The following is a 19,467-nucleotide window of genomic DNA, read 5'->3' on the forward strand; positions in this document are numbered from 1 at the left end:
GTGTGCTTTGGATCATTGTCATGTTGAAAGACCCAGCCACATTTCATCTTCAATGCCCTTGCTGATGGAAGGAGGTTTGCACTCAAAATCTCACGATACATGGCCCCACTCATTCTTTCATGTACCCGGATCAGTCGTCCTGGCCCCTTTGCAGAGAAACAGCCCCAAAGCATGATGTTTCCACCACCATGCTTTACAGTAGGTATGGTGTTTGATGGATACAACTCAGTATTCTTTTTCCTCCAAACACGACAAGTTGTGTTTCTACCAAACAGTTCCAGTTTGGTTTCATCAGACCATAGGACATTCTCCCAAAACTCCTCTGGATCATCCAAATGCTCTCTAGCAAACTTCAGACAGGCCCGGACATGTACTGGCTTAAGCAGTGGGACACGTCTGGCACTGCAGGATCTGAGTCCATGGTGGCGTAGTGTGTTACTTATGGTAGGCCTTGTTACATTGGTTCCAGCTCTCTGCAGTTCATTCACTAGGTCCCCCCGCGTGGTTCTGGGATTTTTGCTCACCGTTCTTGTGATCATTCTGACCCCACGGGGTGGGATTTTGCGTGGAGCCCCAGATCGAGGGAGATTATCAGTGGTCTTGTATGTCTTCCATTTTCTAATTATTGCTCCCACTGTTGATTTCTTCACTCCAAGCTGGTTGGCTATTGCAGATGCAGTCTTCCCAGCCTGGTGCAGGGCTACAATTTTGTTTCTGGTGTCCTTTGACAGCTCTTTGGTCTTCACCATAGTGGAGTTTGGAGTCAGACGGTTTGAGGGTGTGCACAGGTGTCTTTTTATACTGATAACAAGTTTAAACAGGTGCCATTACTACAGGTAATGAGTGGAGGAAAGAGGAGACTCTTAAAGAAGAAGTTACAGGTCTGTGAGAGCCAGAAATCTTGATTGTTTGTTTCTGACCAAATACTTATTTTCCACCATAATATGCAAATAAAATGTTAAAAAAACAGACAATGTGATTTTCTGGATTTTTTTTTCTCAGTTTGTCTCCCATAGTTGAGGTCTACCTATGATGTAAATTACAGACGCCTCTCATCTTTTTAAGTGGTGAAACTTGCACTATTGCTGACTGACTAAATACTTTTTTGCCCCACTGTATGTGAAATTTTTGTTTTGTTTATTATTATTCTACAAAAGTGGATCTGTCACAAAATTTTACAATACATACCCCATACATTATTAAATAGATCTCTTAGACTTAATGAGGCTGGTGTACTTACTTTAAAACTCCATATCAAAATGGAAGTATAACCCTGATCTTAAGGAGTCCATCAATAAAAATAAATCATTCATGCAGCAATGTGTATTCAAGTCTCCTCCCAAACTATTGCCTGACGGACAGCTGTGCCTTATACCAAGTAGCGAGAGTCTCGGCAGCAGGCAGGAGGGACACTGAGGACCTTTTTGTGTATTCAAGTCTCCTCCCAAACTGTCGCCTGACGGACATATGTACCTTGTACTAAGCAGCGAGAGAGCGCGGCAGCAGGGAGGAGGGACACTGAGGACCTTTCATATTCAAGTCTCCTCCCAAACTGTCGCCTGACGGACAGCTGTACCTTGTACTAAGCAGCGAGAGAGCGCGGCAGCAGGGAGGAGGGACACTGAGGACTTTTCATTTTAAAGTCTCCTCCCAAACTGTCACCCGACGGACAGCTGTGCCTTGTACCAAGTAGTGATAGAGAGCTCAGCAGCAGGGAGGAGGGACACTGAGGACAGTTCAATGAGCCTTAATGGGTGGAGATTGAAATAAACATTCAGAAAGGAATATCCAGCTATTCTGTTATGGATTTTCAAAGTAAATACAGCATGATGATTAGGTCCAAGATATCCATTTAGTAATGCATGAAGTTTTTATTGTGAAATCTTGTGACATCGGAATATGTTTTCAGATATTTTTTTTATTTTATTTTATTTTTTTTAACATCCAATGAAAAGAGTGTAGGCTCACGATAAATGTGGACGGACGCTTGACTTAATTACATCCCCTGTCCCTCAGCATGTTCTCTGAACGGCAGGTATTCCAGCAGTTGCACCCCACTGATGAGAAGTCCTCCGTATATGCCCTCATCTGGATGTTTGCAGGAGATACAAGCAGTGAAGCATCCAAAACACTGCTGACCATAACCTGAACAGAACATGTCAGACCCAAGAAACATCTGCTGTGTTTCTAGCCAAAAACATCATCATTCACTTGTCAGCAAGATGTGATCAGGAAATGTGTCATTATACACCCATATTTACTTCCTATTTAGATTGTTACGTGGGCAAAGTTAAAACGTGGAATTATAGAGGTTATCTAGATTGTAAAATATATCTATAAATACATGTAAAATTGCAAAATATACAACTTTCTGATATACTTCTAATATGAATGGTAACCTCCAGATATCAGCTTTGGCCCTGCCAGCTCCATTATCGTCTGGTGTTCAACACACAGGAGCATTACCATTGTCGGCTTACAACTGCAGGAGGGGATGGAGGGGACGGGTCGACTGCTTCCTTCAATGGTTATTTCAATGTGCTTATTACCAGTAATCACCAGAAAATGACTGTTTAAATCAAGTTTTTGTATTAAAAATGTAATAGAAATCTTGCAATTTTTATACAAGCCATTGGTGTTTTTTTTTTTTGTTTTTTTTAGACTTTAAACTTCTGTTTCAGGAAATTCACATGTACATTAGCAGCAATGAACAAACTCTGACCTTGTCTTTTTATAATTATTAGTGATGAGTGAAGGTGCTGGGATAAGGTATTATCTGAGCATGCTCGGGTGCTAAACAAGTGTCTTGGGTGTTCTCAAAAAAATATGTTCGAGTCCCAGCGGCTGCATATCTCAAGGCTGTTCAACAGCTGCAACACATGCAGGGCCTACCTAACAAACAGATTATCCCTGTACGTGTTGTGGCTGTTGAACAGACGCTAGACATGCACTGGGACACGAGCACGCCGGAGACACTCCAGCACCTTTTCTGAGCACGTTCACTCATCACTCACAATTAAGCATCTAATGAGCGTGTGCAAAAGTGATTGTGAAGTGAGGAAGAGCTTATTGTGAATGCTGGATTTTGTGTCATCAGCTGCGGTGTCACCTGTCATTCTAATCCTGTCTATGATAAGGAGCCTGCTGATAACTCTTCCTGTAGGTCAGAAAAATACCCCTTGCCTACACAGGCTCTCCATGCATGTGCTAGGACTGTCACACAGCCGCGACACATGCAGCGCCGGACAGCTGATTATTGGGAGCGCTCCAGGTATCCGGGTTCCCGCTGCAGCTATTCGGTAAGCGCTATTAGCGAGCCAAATAAAGAGGGATCCGATGATATCCGCTCATGTCTAAAGCTCAATAAATGGACACCTTGATATCTGTGATCCAATGTCTTATTCCAGAGAAATCCACGTTTTTCTTAATATGTGAAGGAGCTGTTATGATCTATGGGCCGGACATGGATCTCCCTGAGAATCTGCCTCCAGAGCTTTTAAATAAAAGGGGGCATTACCAACGTGAGACTTGTAGATCAGGAGGGCAGACTGTCATTCATTACATGTCTCACACGTTTAACGCCAAATTTGTTTTAACCCCTTAATGACCATCAATACGTCTTTTAACTGACCTGAGATATAAGAGAGTAGCGCCCCCATACAGGTGACAATCCAGCAGCTGTCGGCTGTGCACTATAGCTGACAACTTGCTGCATCAGCCACGATCAGTGTCGGCACCGTCCATATCTGTTTAACCCCTTAGATGCTCCTGTCAATAATGCCTACATCATATAAATGTTTAAAAGAGAGTGGCTTCTCCCTCTTTATCCCCATCGGCACCCTGAGATCATGATTGTGTGGTCCTTATTTTTGTCATGGCAATTCATGGCCAAATAGCGGCCTTAGAGCCTGCCGGCTACACTGACTGAAAAGTCAGCGACATTTAAGTGGTAAAAATCAACTTTTTCATTCCTATCATGCCACTTTGTATTAATGCCTGAAAAGCACCTGAAGGGTTAAGAAACTACCTGACAGCAGTTTTCAGTATGCCAGGAGGTGTTGTTTTTAAAATGGTATCAGTTTTTTGGGGGTTTCCCAATATATGGGACCCCTAAATTCACTTCAAGCTTGGATAGGTTCCTAAAGAAATAATTTTGTAAATTTCCATGAAAAAAATGAAAAATAAGATTTTACAAATGGTGCCGATGTAAAGCAGGCATGCGGGAAATGTTATTTTTAAGGTTTTTCTATGGTATGACTATCTGAATTAGAGGGATAATCAAAGTTTGAAAATTGCTAATTTTTTTATAATTTTGTCAAATTTCTGATTTTTTTTATACTCACAAAACAAATCAACCTATATTTACCATTATCATAAAGTATAATGTGTCACGAAAAAACAATCTCAAAACCACTGGAATTTGTTGAAGTGTCCCAGAGTTATTACCACATACAATGACACTGGTCAGATTTTTAAAATTTGGCTCCGTTACTAAGGGGTTAAACAAGCTCTGGAGACAGATTGCTCTGCATGACAATCCATCTCCAGAGCTTATTTTAAATGAAATGGGCCTTAAGTGTGTGAGTCATGTAATGACTGACAGTCTGCCCTCCTGATCTACAAGTCTCACACTGGGAAAAACCCCTTTCATTTAAAAGCTCTGGAGGCAGATTCTCAGGGAGATCCATATTTGGCCCAGAGATCTTAACCCCTTCATGACCCAGCCTATTTTGGCCTTAATGACCTGGCCGTTTTTTGCAATTCTGACCAGTGTCCCTTTATGAGGTAATAACTCAGGAACACTTCAACGGATCCTAGCGGTTCTGAGATTGTTTTTTAGTGACATATTGGGCTTCATGTTAGTGGTAAATTTAGGTCGATAATTTCTGAGTTTATTTGTCAAAAAAACGGAAATTTGGCGACATTTTTGAAAATTTCGCAATTTTCACATTTTTAATTTTTATTCTGTTAAACCAGAGAGTTATGTGACACAAAATAGTTAATAAATAACATTACCCACATGTCTACTTTACATCAGCACAATTTTGGAAACAAAATTTTTTTTTACTAGGAAGTTACAAGGGTTAAAATTTGACCAGTGATTTCTCATTTTTACAACAAAATTTACAAAACCATTTTTTTTTTTTAGGGACCACCTCACATTTGAAGTCAGTTTGAGGGTTCTATATGGCTGAAAATACCCAAAAGTGACACCATTCTAAAAACTGCACCCCTCAAGGTGCTCAAAACCACATTCAAGAAGTTTATTAACCCTCCAGGTGTTTCACAGCAGCAGAAGCAACATGGAAGGAAAAAATGAACATTTAACTTTTTAGTCACAAAAATGATCTTTTAGCAACAATTTTTTTTATTTTGCCAAGGGTAAAAGGAGAAACTGGACCACGGACGTTGTTGTCCAATTTGTCCTGAGTACGCTGATACCTCATATGTGGGGGTAAACCACTGTTTGGGCGCATGGCAGGGCTCGGAAGGGATGGAGCGCCATTTGACTTTTTGAATGAAAAATTGGCTCCAATCTTTAGCGGACACCATGTCGCGTTTGGAGAGCCCCCGTGTGCATAAACATTGGAGCTCCCCCACAAGTGACCCCATTTTGGAAACTAGACCCCCCAAGGAACTTATCTAGAAGCATAGTGAGCACTTTAAACCCTCAGGTCCTTCACAAATTGATCCGTAAAAATGAAAAAGTACTTTTTTTTTTTTTCACACAAAAATTCTTTTAGCCTCAATTTTTTCATTTTCACATGGGCAACAGGATAAAATGGATCCTAAAATTTGTTGGGCAATTTCTCCTGAGTATGGCGATACCTCATATGTGGGGGTAAACTACTGTTTGGGTGCACGGCAAGGCTCGGAAGGGAAGGAGCGCCATTTGACTTTTTGAATGGAAAATTAGCTCCAATCGTTAGCGGACACCATGTCACGTTTGGAAAGCCCCTGTGTGCCTAGACATTGGAGCTCCCCCACAAGTGACCCCATTTTGGAAACTAGACCTCCCAAGGAACTAATCTAGATGTGTGGTGAGCACTTTGAACCCCCAAGTGCTCCACAGAAGTTTATAACGCAGAGCCATGAAAATAAAAAATAATTTTTCTTTTCTCAAAAATGATTTTTTAGTCCACAATTTTTTATTTTCCCAAGGGCAACAGGAGAAATTGGACCCCAATAGTTGTTGCCCAGTTTGTCCTGAGTACACTGATACCCCATGTGTTGGGGTAAACCACTGCTTGGGACACGTCGGGGCTCGGAAAGGAAGTAGTGACGTTTTGAAATGCAGACTTTGATGGAATGGTCTGCGGGCGTCACATTGCGTTTGCGGAGCCGCTGATGTGCCTAAACAGTAGAAACCCCCCCAAAAGTGACCCCATTTTGGAAACTAGACCCCCCAAGGAACATATCTAGATATGTGGTGAGCACTTTGCACCCCCAAGTGCCTACAGAAGTTTACAACGCAGAGCCGTGAAAATAAAAAATCATTTTTCTTTCCTCAAAAATGATGATTTAGCAAACAATTTTTTATTTTCACAAGGGTAACAGGAGAAATTGGACCCCAATAATTGTTGCCCAGTTTGTCCTGAGTACACTGATACCCCATATGTGGGGGTAAACCACTGCTTGGGCGCACGTCAGGGCTCGGAAAGGAAGTAGTGACGTTTTGAAATGCAGACTTTGATGGAATGGTCTGTGGGCGCCACGTTGCGTTTGCGGAGCCCCTGATGTGCCTAAACAGTAGAAACCCCCAAAGTGACGCCATTTTGGAAACTAGACCCCCCAAGGAACTTATCTAGATGTGTGGTAAGCACTTTGAACCCCCAAGTGCTTCACAGAAGTTTATAAAGCAGAGCCGTGAAAATAAAAAATAATTTTTCTTTCCTCAAAAATTATGTATTAGCAAGCAATTTTTTATTTTCGCAAGGGTAACAGGAGAAATTGGACCCCAATAGTTGTTGCCCAGTTTGTCCTGAGTATGCTGGTACCCCATATGTGGGGGTAAACCACTGTTTGGGTGCACGTCAGGGCTCGGAAGGGAGGGAGCACCATTTGACTTTTTGAACGCAAGATTGGCTGGAATCAATGGTGGCGCCATGTTGCGTTTGGAGACCCCTGATGTGCCTAAACAGTGGAAACCCCTCAATTCTAACTCCAACTCTAACCCCAACACACCCCTAACCCTAATCCCAACTTTAGCCATAACCCTAATCACGACCTTAACCCCAACACACTCCTAACCACAACGCTAATCCCAACCCTAACCCTAATCCCAACCCTAACCACAACTTTAACCCCAACACACCCCTAAGCATAACCCTAACGACAAGCCTATTCTTAACCCTATTTCCAACCCTAGCCCTCATTCCAACCCTAACTCTAATTCCAACCCTAAGGCTATGTGCCCACGTTGCGGATTCGTGTGAGATTTTTCAGCACCATTTTTGAAAAATCCGCAGGTAAAAGGCACTGCGTTTTACCTGCGGATTTACTGCGGATTTCCAGTGTAGGTGTAAAACGCTGCGGAATCCGCACAAAGAATTAACATGCTGCGGAAAATACAACGCAGCATTTCCGCGCGGTATTTTCCGCACCATGGGCACAGCGGATGGTACTGTAAACCTGATGGAACACTGCTACGATCCGCAGCCAAATCCGCACCGTGTGCACATAGCCTAATTCTAACGCTAACCCTAGTTCTACCCCTAACCCTACCCCTAGTTCTAACCCTAGTGGAAAAAAAAATATTTTCTTTATTTTATTATTGTCCCTACGTATGGGGTGATAAAGGGGGGGTCATTTACTATTTTTTTTATTATGATCACTGTGATAGGTTTTATCACAGTGCTCAAAATGTAGCTGGAACGAATCTGCCGGCTGGCAGATTCGGCGGGCGCACTTCGCATGCGTAAGCCATTTTGGAAGATGGCAGCGCCCGTGGAGAAGACAGACGGACACCGGGAAGCTCGGTAAGTATGAGGGGGGGGATCGGAGCACGGGTGGAGCAGACAGGAGGACGGGGGAGTGGACAGGATGATGGAGGGGAGCACAGGATGGAGGACTGGGGAGGAGATCGGTGGTGGGAGGGGGGGGGTGCAGACCAGTGTTTCCAGCCATGGCCGATGATATTGCAGCATCGGCCATGGCTGGATTGTAATATTTCACCAGTTTTCATAGTGAAATATTACAGATCGCTCTGATTGGCTGTTGAAAGTGAAACAGCCAATCAGAGCGATCGTAGCCACGGGGGGGTGAAGCCACCCCCCCCCTGGGCTGAAGTACCACTCCCCCTGTCCCTGCAGATCAGGTGAAATTAAGGCCCCGTCTCACATAGCGATTTACCAACGATCACGACCAGCGATACGACCTGGCCGTGATCGTTGGTAAGTCGTTGTGTGGTCGCTGGGGAGCTGTCACACAGACAGCTCTCTCCAGCGACCAACGATCAGGGGAACGACTTCGGCATCGTTGAAACTGTCTTCAACGATGCCGAAGTCCCCCTGCAGCACCCGGGTAACCAGGGTAAACATCGGGTTACTAAGCGCAGGGCCGCGCTTAGTAACCCGATGTTTACCCTGGTTACCAAAAAAAACAAACACTACATACTCGCCTTTCGGTGTCCAGGTCCCTTGCCGTCTGCTTCCTGCTCTGACTGAGCCGCCGTACACTGAGAGCAGAGTGCAGCGGTGACGTCACTGCTGTGCTCTCACTTCTCACTGTACGGCCGGGAGTCAGTGAGAGCAGGAAGCAGACGGCAAGGGACCTGACGGACATCAGAAGGCGAGTATGTACTGTTTGTTTTTTTTTACATTTACGCTGGTAACCAGGGTAAACATCGGGTTACTAAGCGCGGCCCTGCGCTTAGTAACCCGATGTTTACCCTGGTTACCAGTGAAGACATCGCTGGATCGGTGTCACACACACCGATTCAGCGATGTCAGCGGGACCTCAACGACCAAAAAAAGGTCCAGGCCATTCCGACACGACCAGCGATCTCGCAGCAGGGGCCTGATCGCTGGTACGTGTCACACATAGCGAGATCGCTATGGAGGTCGCTGTTGCGTCACAAAACTAGTGACTCAGCAGCGATCTCGCTAGCGATCTCGCTATGTGAGACGGGGCCTTTAGAGTTAACCCTTTCACCCGATCTGCAGAGACGCGATCATTCCATGACGCCACATAGGCGTCACAGGTCGGATTGGCACCGACTTTCATGACGCCTATGTGGCGTCAAAGGTCGGGAAGGGGTTAATAGCTCATTTACATATTAAGAAAAAGTGGATTTCTCTGGAATAAGACATTGGATCACCAATATCAAGGTAACATTTTATTCAACTTTTTATGTTCTACATGCAAATATTGACGGCTTAGGAGAGTTGATCCTACTGACAGATTCCCTTTACATGGAGAATTACACAGGTTATATAAAAAAAGAACAGGCTGTTAGTGTAACACATTGATGTGCTGGGCCCTTCAGAGTGATGCTCTTTGTAACCACTCTCCTATCCCTGTTCCGGACCTTCACCTATCCACCCATATTTCTATAAAACATAATTAACACAATAAAAATGGATGCACAGGTACACACTTGAGTATACATTTCATTTACTTTTTACCGGAAACCTGTCATCATGAAAATGCAGTCCAATCTGCAGACATCATGTTATAGATCAAGAGGGGCTGAACAGATTGATATGTAGCCAAGTGAGTAAAGATTCAGTATGACCTGTGATTTATTCCTTTAAACCTCTGCTCCTTCTGGGACATTCAGTCCAGTGGGCAGTCCTATCCATGACTGACAGCTTTGTATCAGTGTGCATGCATACATAGATGGCTGTCAGTCACTATTGGTCCAGTGGGCGGTCCTATCCATGACTGACAGCTTTGTATCAGTGTGCATACATAGATGGCTGTCAGTCACTATTGGTCCAGTGGGCGGTCCTATCCATGACTGACAGCTTTGTATCAGTGTGCATACATAGATGGCTGTCAGTCACTATTGGTCCAGTGGGTGGTCCTATCCATGACTGACATCTTTCTTTGTATCAGTGTGCATACATAGATGGCTGTCAGTCATTATTGGTCCAGTGGGCGGTCCTATCCATGACTGACAGATTTGTATCAGTGTGCATACATAGATGGCTGTCAGTCACTGATAGGACATATATACAGATTTTTTTCTCAAGAAAGTGTGTATCAGTGTGCTCATGTTCCACTGCTCTATAACATGGCGCCTGCACATTGGATGGCATTTTCATGGCGACAGGTTCCCTTTAAGACTATAAGCAAGTATTGTGAAGTGCAAACTGTTGTATGCATCTTACTTGGTTGATCATCTGTTGCTGGCCGGGCATCACAGCGTTATATTGCATTTGATTCAGACAGGATGGCTGAGGTTCCTGGAGGCACTGATACATGGACACTGCCCCAGAATAGCACGGCTGGGAAGTCATCATGACGGCTGGTGCATTTAAGCTACACTCTTGGAGCTCAGGAGTCTGTGGGAGACAATCCAAAAACCCATCCAAGTGTGAGGATGAGGAGTACATTGACTGATCCACATTTCCTAGATCAAAATCCATTTGTGTAAGGTTAGAAGGCAGTGGCACTGCAGGCAACGGGTCCTGGTAAGGCAAATATTCCTGTTTGCAGGTATACGGAGCGCTGCTCAGTTCAGATTTATAGAATTCCGGAGCCACGTTATTGAGGCTAGGTACATATTGCTCAGTGGGCTGCTGCTCTTGGTACGTGACGGGCACGCCACTCGCGTGGTTCCAGTTTGTCAGCAAGCCGTTGACCTGCATGTGCTTCATTTTGTGACACAGCTGCTGCGGCATTGCTTGGTTTGGCGGCTGCTGAAGCATCGGTGTTGTATCCAAGCTATCCTGTGCGACTCTGCTGGGGTCCTGCACACAAGCCATTTGTGGAGCGGAGCTCATGAACATACAGTCCGATTTTCGGTTTAGGGACTCCTGCACGTAAGTGAGAATCTCATCAGCCACATCAATATCTCCAATATCCGGATAGTCAAACTCATTTCTGAAAAACTCTTCGTCTTGCTGTATCACCTCCAAATCGTCAAAGTCGATGCCCAAACTTCTCATAATGTTGTAAAGCTCGTTATTTTTCACCTCTGGTAAAACATCCGTGTGCTCTGAAGACTGCGAAACGCTTTTTAGTTGGGAACAAGCCCCTTCCTCTTGCTTCATGTTGTTATTTGCCACAGGTACTTGAGCGTTTTGCCAAAAGTTGCTCAGGTCATTTCTGTTCTCTTTGTAAAAGCTCTCAAAAGAAAAAGTGTTTGAAGCTGGAGGGCAAATGTAGACACTTTCATCCTGCCTGAGCATGGCCCCCAGGAGGGACGCAGGATTGACAGGTGGCTCATTCACACTCGCTTTGGCAGTGGTCCCTTTACTGGAGGAACCTTTAGGTTTATTTAGGGAGGGGACTATTACAGCTTGGAAGGGGAATGAGGACTCGTACAACACCGCCTCACCAGTCGCAAAAATGAAAGGCAGCTGCGAGCTCCGTTTTCTTAAGTGCTCCGCTCCTTCTTCCTCTCTAACGGGAAAACAAACACAACACACATTGAGGAATCAAAGTTCATTTGTAGAAAAAGAAACAAAAAAATACAACACACAAACCGGGCAATTTCTAAGGTATCTGATAGAGTTGCTCTGATCTGGATATATGTTGGTAATCTAATGTATTTAATCGTAATGCTCCAAAAGGCTATGCAATCAATGTAATAGAGAAATAGAAACCATGCACTGGCAAAAAAGGAATATAATGTTCTCATGTACATGTAAAATAGCAAAGCACCAACTGCAGAATCTTAAAGTGGTCCGGTTGTTTCTGGTAACTTTTCAGAGCTAGCTGCCCTAGGTGTGTACATGAGGATTAACACCATTTATGACCATTATAAAACCTTCTTTCCCCAATTCTCAGTTCTCTCAACTATACACAGATATGGATTCCTGCTCTTCCTTCTGTGTTGCACGCAGACAGAAACAGCAGCACTATGAAAGAAATTACAACACAGTACTGAGCTGTGTGGCTGTGAATCCAGCACTGAACTGTGATTAAACATGTGCATGAAACTACAGCTCGATCTGCCTGTGTCTCTGTCTCTCCTTGTCCTGAGTACTTCCTCCTCCCCTCCATACAAATTAATAGAAGTGTTTTATATTCGTCAGTACTATTGATTTATGCAACGTTTGCTGAAATTATAGGTACGGTACGGTGTGCAAACAATGGACGTGACGGTAGCCACAAGCTATGTACACAGCTCCATGATGGCGGCTATGAGGGCAACTTCCTGCCTGTCTCATTTTCTGCGCAGACACAGAGAAGGGTGAAGGCAGACGCACAAGATTCTGATGAAATTGGTTAGTGTCTGCTTATAACTTATCGTAAGGAAGGACACTAGACGTAGGCTGGGTGGAATTTACAATTTACACTCACGCAAGAGGTCTTTGAGTTGCAATGATATAATCCGGTCTTCCATTCTTATACACAAGCCGTGCATTTGCTTGCACCCAAGCCCATCCGTGGTCTTTAGTGAGAAGTCTGAAAACAGTCATGCCGCTCTCTCCAGTCTTAATCACTGCATTAAAAAAGAATAAATGTCAATAATCAAAAACAAGTAATCTCCACACGCTGTCATACTGCCAATTATCAGCCATAATCCAGGATCATGGCTCCAGAACAATGGCTCCAGAGGCGACACAGCAGCGTATTATACTTCCCTAGAGCTGACTAGTATCTTCTGTTCTGCATTATCTTCATGAACACACTCCACATCCCCACCCTGATAAAGAGCTCAGCTGGCATCACATCAACACCTCAACTTCTAGCTGCCGGCATTCATGTATTCTGAAGCCACACTGGCTGCATGGATTGTAGCCTTAAAGGGAAGCTGTCAGTAGGGTTTTGCTTCCCCATCTAAAAGCAACATGATGTAGGGGCAGAGACCCCGATTCCAGCGATGCATCACCTACTGGGGTACTTGCTGCCATTTTAATAAAGTCCCCATTTTCTCTGCTGCAGATCCAGCAGTCATCAGAATGCTGAGCTCTGTATAACCTCGCCCACACCCTATTGGCAGCTTTCCTCGTGCACGGTGCATAGCCAGAAAGCTGCCAATCATGGCGGGGGATAGGGTTACATAGAGCTCATGAATATCACATCACTGGAATCAGGGTCTCTGTCTCTACATTATGCTGCTCTCAGGTTAGGTAGCAAAAACCTTGTGACAGATTCCCTTTATAACCATAATATTATTTCTAAGGTATGACACAAAAAATATAACGAGCTAACATCAGCGTTATGAATTTCTTGACCCATAGAGAGCATGACCAATACGAACATTGTCAGACCAATCCGATTTATAATAAAATCTGTCACTTTACTGGAAAAAAATAATAAGAAAAAACCAACACAAACAGTGCAGCGCCCCACCATGGAATCCAATGGAGCCTCCTAACAGTTTCCAAGCGAGAGAAGATAAAGATCTGTGGTGTCTGTAAGAAAATGACGTGAAGATTATTGGGGCGATTCACAAAGATGAGTGCAGTATTCGTTCGTCTTGGTGGAGCACCTGCTGGAGTTCATTCATTAACCGTATGTGCGATAATGAATCAGGGGCTCTGAGATCCGGAGTACATTTTTGGAGTAAGTTACACCAATTTAGTGGCGGAACTAATGACGAATTTGATGGGAGGTGTAATCCCACCCATGCTACACCAATAAAGCATAGCCAGCCAGCACTATTGCAAAAACACTGCAACTTATTAATACGTTTACACCAGACTTATGTCGTAAGCTCATTAATGAATCGCCCCCTATGTATCTGTATAATCTCGATCACAGTATAATACCATGGACAGCATACACAGAAGACTATCGCCATTTGATCTGAATTATAAGCCTTTAGGTTTGGCAGCACTTACTTCGCACATGATTTTCTGCACAGTACAGCATATCTGCGGCGTGAATAAACTGATAGCCGGTTCCTCTAATGCACAGCTCTGCCTCTGTATAGCCCAGTACCAGGCTTCCTCTGCGGACAAACAAGAAAGTCCAAGCGATCAGTTATAGAACAACCTAAAATGAGGCTCAGAACATAGCACCGTGGTCAATATTCTGGTTACTCGTAAGGAAGGAAGAGAACCTTGTGCCTGACCTAGAACAGGTTCTAGAATGTAAAAGTTATAAACATAAATCTAAAAATAATATTGAATAAAAGCAAAGAAACGAAAATCTTCTATGCAGCACAATGCATCTGGATCTTACTTTGCGTCACATCCTATCGGCGTGAAGTCCAGCTTGTGCTTCGTTCTGAAGATTAGGTTTTTGGTTCGGATCTCCAAGATGGAGGGAGACTGCAATGGAGTAGCCAAAGCAAAGAGTGCAAGCTGAGGGGGTATTATGGCTCCATCTTTTCCTTTCTTATTCTGTCCATGAAGATACTTCAGACGGCCTTGAAAATTCATAGCCTGGAGTGTAACATATGAACATACATGAAAAAAGTCTGGGAGGTTTATTCATCCTACTGAACACATCAATAAGTCACAAGTAATAAGATTGTGACCACATACAGACTTTTTGTTTTCTTACTGTGGGTACATATGGCAAGACGGATGCTGCCGTTTCTTATTTTTGAAGGAATATATTTAAGTAGGGGTGAAGAACAGGAACTAATACTGCTTGACCTGCTAAAATAATCTTTCATCGGTCTCAGGTTGGACAAGCATACAAAACAAATGTGAAAACAAGGTTTGAGGTTCTTCAGCTTATACGATGTATACTTTGTACACTGGTTTGTCTGGCTTGGGGCGTGCGTTACATACCAAAAATCCAGAGGAGTTATCCAACAGACACCTCAATCTGCAAACAAAATTTCTTTCCATAAAAGACGAATTCTCAGGTGGAAGTTGTTCAGGTTTGTAGCAGGAAGTGATCACTGCAAATTCATTGCCGTCTGTAGAAAAAAGGAGCACAATGCAACATATAGATAAACCATCAACACCACGGGGTGGCCACATACATCATATACATTGAGTGTCAAGTTATCACAAAGTCAGAGGTTTCGTTATTTTTTTTTTACATTTTTAAAAGCTGGTAATTTTGCGGCACCACGCAGAGTATATAAGGACACATTTGTATACATGCTTCCAACAAATGTAATAATGCAAATTCAAGCGTGTACAGAGGTGTTAGCATAATTAATAGTGATGAGCGAATGTGCTCAGGTGCTAACAGTGTCTTCGGCGTGCTCGAAAAATATGGTGGAGTCCTCGCAGCTGCACGATGCCACAACACACGCAGGGATGGCCGCCTCTTAGGTAATACTTGCACGTGTTGCGGCTGTCGAACAGTCAGGAGTCGTGCAGCCGTGGGGACTCAAACATGTTGTTTGAGCACGCCGAAGACACTCTTAGCACACGAGCATGTTTGCTCATCACTAATAATTAAACTATAATTTTTACTGCCAACCTCAGCTGTACCCTGTACACCAATGTGCCTTACAAGTGGTTTTGTTCGGGTTACAAAACTGATTCCTAAACATATATGGCTGGCCTCACTGAGGAGGTGTCCTCCCGAGCTATTGGTAATGTCAGACTGCGATGGTGGTCTTCAGAAGAATACATATTAACATAATATAAATGAATATAATAAAATATCATGGATTCTGGACAGCAGGCCTTTCCTCGCAGAAATCTCTAAGGCTATGTGCACACATTCAGGAAAGTTTGCAGCATTTTCCTGAGCAAATCCAGACTACTTTCGCAGGAAATCCACACGTGGATTTTTCGCGCTTTTTTCCTGAGGTTCCCAATACAATAATTTAGCGGCAAATCCGCAGATTTTCCGCTAAATTAATGAACATGCTGCGTTTTTTTTTTCACGAAAAAAAAAACAAAACCTCATGGGCACAAAAAATTGCGGAATGCATTAAATTGATGGGATGCTTAACCCCTTCATGACCCAGCCTATTTTGGCCTTAATGACCTTGCCATTTTTTGCAATTCTGACCAGTGTCCCTTTATGAGGTAATAACTCAGGAACGCTTCAACGGATCCTTGCGGTTCTGAGATTGTTTTTTCGTGACATATTGGGCTTCATGTTAGTGGTAAATTTAGGTCGATAATTTCTGAGTTTATTTGTGAAAAAAACGGAAATTTGGCAAAAATTTTGAAAATTTCGCAATTTTCACATTTTGAATTTTTATTCTGTTAAACCAGAGAGTTATGTGACACAAAATAGTTAATAAATAACATTTCCCACATGTCTACTTTACATCAGCACAATTTTGGAAAGAAATTTTTTTTTTGCTAGGAAGTTATAAGGGTTAAAATTTGACCAGTGATTTCTCATTTTTACAACAAAATTTACAAAACCATTTTTTTTAGGGACCACCTCACATTTGAAGTCATTTTGAGGGTTCTATATGGCTGAAAATACCCAAAAGTGACACCATTCTAAAAACTGCACCCCTCAAGGTGCTCAAAACCACATTCAAGAAGTTTATTAACCCTTCAGGTGTTTCACAACAGCAGAAGCAACATGGAAGGAAAAAGTGAACATTTAACTTTTTAGTCACAAAAATGATCTTTTAGCAACAATTTTTTTATTTTCCCAAGGGTAAAAGGAGAAACTGGACCACAAAAGTTGTTGTCCAATTTGTCCTGAGTACGTTGATACCTCATATGTGGGGGTAAACCACTGTTTGTGGGCACGGCAGGGCTCGGAAGCGAAGGAGCGCCATTTGACTTTTTCAATGAAAAATTGGCTCCAATCTTTAGCGGACACCATGTCGCGTTTGGAGAGCCCCCGTGTGCCTAAACATTGGAGCTCCCCCACAAGTGACCCCATTTTGGAAACTAGACGCCCCAAGGAACTTATCTAGATGCATAGTGAGCACTTTAATCCCCCAGGTGCTTCACAAATTGATCCGTAAAAATGAAAAAGTACTTTTTTTTTCACAAAAAATTTCTTTTAGCCTCAATTTGTTCATTTCCACATGGGCAGCAGGATAAAATGGATCCTAAAATGTATTGGGCAATTTCTCCTGTGTACACTGATACCTCACATGTGGGGGTAAACCACTGTTTGGGTGCACGGCAAGGCTCGGAAGGGAAGGCGCGCCATTTGACTTTTTGAATGAAAAATTATCTCCATCGTTAGCGGACACCATGTCGCGTTTGGAGAGACCCTGTGTGCCTAAACATTGAAGCTCCCCCACATGTGACCCCATTTTGGAAACTAGACCCCCCAAGGAACTTATCTAGATGCATAGTGAGCACTTTAAACTCTCAGGTGCTTCACAAATTGATCCGTAAAAAATGAAAAAGTACTTTTTTTTCACAAAAAAATTTTTTTAGCCTCAATTTTTTCATTTTCACATGGGCAACAGGATAAAATGGATCCTAAAATTTGTTGGGCAATTTCTCTTGAGTACGCCGATACCTCATATGTGGGGGTAAACCACTGTTTGGGTGCACGGCAAGGCTTGGAAGGGAAGGCGCGCCATTTGACTTTTTCAATGGAAAATTAGCTCCAATCGTTAGTGGACACCATGTTGCGTTCGGAGAGCCCCTGTGTGCCTAAACATTAGAGCTCCCCTACAAGTGACCCCATTTTGGAAACTAGACCCCCCAAGGAACTAATCTAGATGTATAGTGAGCACTTAAAACCCCCAGGTGCTTCACAGAAGTTTATAACGCAGAGCCATGAAAATAAAAAAATATTTTTCTTTCCTCAAAAATGATTTTTAGCCCGGAGTTTTTTATTTTCCCAAGGATAATAGGAGAAATTGGACCCCAAATGTTGTTGTCCAGTTTGTCCTGAGTACGATGATACCCCATATGTGGGGGTAAACCACTGTTTGGGCGCACGGCAGGGCTCGGAAGGGAAGGCACGCCATTTGGCTTTTTGAATGGAAAATTAGCTCCAATCATTAGCGGACACCATGTCGCGTTTGGAGAGCCCCTGTGTGCCTAAACATTGGAGCTCCCACACAAGTGACCCCATTTTGGAAACTAGACCTCCCAAGGAACTAATCTAGATGTGTGGTGAGCACTTTGAACCCTCAAGTGCTTCACAGAAGTTTATAACGCAGAGCCATGAAAATATAAAATTATTTTTCTTTCCTCAAAAGTGATTTTTTAACCCACAATTTTTTATTTTCCCAAGGGTAACAGGAGAAATTGGACCCCAAAAGTTGTTGTGCAGTTTCTCCTGAGTACGCTGATACCCCATATGTGGGGGTAAACCACTGTTTTGGCACACATCGGGGAGCGGAAGGGAAGTAGTGACGTTTTGAAATGCAGACTTTAATGGAATGCTCTGCGGGCGTCACGTTGCGTTTGCAGAGCCCCTGATGTGCCTAAACAGTAGGAACTCCCCACAATTGACCCCACTTTGGAAACTAGACCCCCAAGGGAACTTATCTAGATGTGTGGTGAGCACTTTGAACCCCCAAGTGCTTCACAGAAGTTTATAACGCAGAGACGTGAAAATAAAAAATGTGTTTTCTTTCCTCAAAAATATTTTTTTAGCCCAGAATTTTTTAATTTTCCCAAGGGTAACAGGAAAAATTTGACCCCAAAAGTTGTTGTCTAGTTTCTCCTGAGTACGCTGATACCCCATATGTGGGGGTAAACCACTGTTTGGGCACATGGCGGGGCTCGGAAGGGAAGTAGTGACGGTTTGGAATGCAGACTTTGATGGAATGGTCTGCGGGAATCATGTTATGTTTGCAGAGCCCCTGATGTGCCTAAACAGTAGAAACCCCCCACAAGTGACCCCATTTTGGAAACTAGACCCCCCAAGGAACTTATCTAGATGTGTGGTGAGCACGTTCAACCCCCAAGTGCTTCACAGAAGTTTACAACGCAGAGCCGTGAAAATAAAAAATAATTTTTCTTTCCTCAAAAAAGATGTTTTAGCAAGCAATTGTTTATTTTCACAAGGGTAACAGGAGAAATTGGACCCCAATATTTGTTGCCCAGTTTGTTGTGAGTACGCTGGTACCCCATATGTGGGGGTAAACCACTGTTTGGGCGCACGTCAGGGCTCGGAAGGGAAGTAGTGACATTTGAAATGCAGACTTTGATGGAATGGTCTGCGGGCGTCACGTTGCATTTGCAGAGCCCCTGATGTGCCTAAACAGTAGAAACACCCCACAAGTGACCCCATTTTGGAAACTAGACCCCAAAAGGATCTTATCTAGATGTGTGGTGAGCACTTTCAACCCCCAAGTGTTTCACATAAGTTTACAACGTAGAGCCGTGAAAATAAAAAATAATTGTTCTTTCCTCAAAATTATGTTTTAGCAAGTATTTTTTTATTTTTGCAAGGGTAACAGGAGAAATTGGACCCCAACAGTTGTTGCCCAGTTTGTCCTGAGTACGCTGGTATCCCATATGTGGGGGTAAACCACTGTTTGGGCGC

The 19,467-nt window shown here is 43.4% G+C and overlaps 1 protein-coding gene across 2 annotated transcripts in view; it reads right to left on the reverse strand.

Annotated features, from left to right (window-relative positions):
- The window catches only part of AHR (aryl hydrocarbon receptor), a 164,007-nt gene that overhangs the window by 12,642 nt on the left and 131,898 nt on the right, over positions 1 to 19,467 (reverse strand). For both annotated transcript variants that reach the window (XM_077268742.1, XM_077268743.1), the window contains exons 6-10: positions 14,862 to 14,992; positions 14,305 to 14,507; positions 13,962 to 14,071; positions 12,475 to 12,616; positions 10,335 to 11,571 (exon numbers count right to left, since the gene is read on the reverse strand). In XM_077268742.1, the coding sequence (XP_077124857.1) occupies positions 10,335 to 11,571; positions 12,475 to 12,616; positions 13,962 to 14,071; positions 14,305 to 14,507; positions 14,862 to 14,992 (1,823 nt within the window). The remainder of the gene's footprint in view (positions 1 to 10,334; positions 11,572 to 12,474; positions 12,617 to 13,961; positions 14,072 to 14,304; positions 14,508 to 14,861; positions 14,993 to 19,467) is intronic.

The sequence above is a fragment of the Ranitomeya variabilis genome, chromosome 6 (genome assembly GCF_051348905.1).
Source record: "Ranitomeya variabilis isolate aRanVar5 chromosome 6, aRanVar5.hap1, whole genome shotgun sequence".
Lineage (NCBI taxonomy): Eukaryota > Metazoa > Chordata > Amphibia > Anura > Dendrobatidae > Ranitomeya > Ranitomeya variabilis.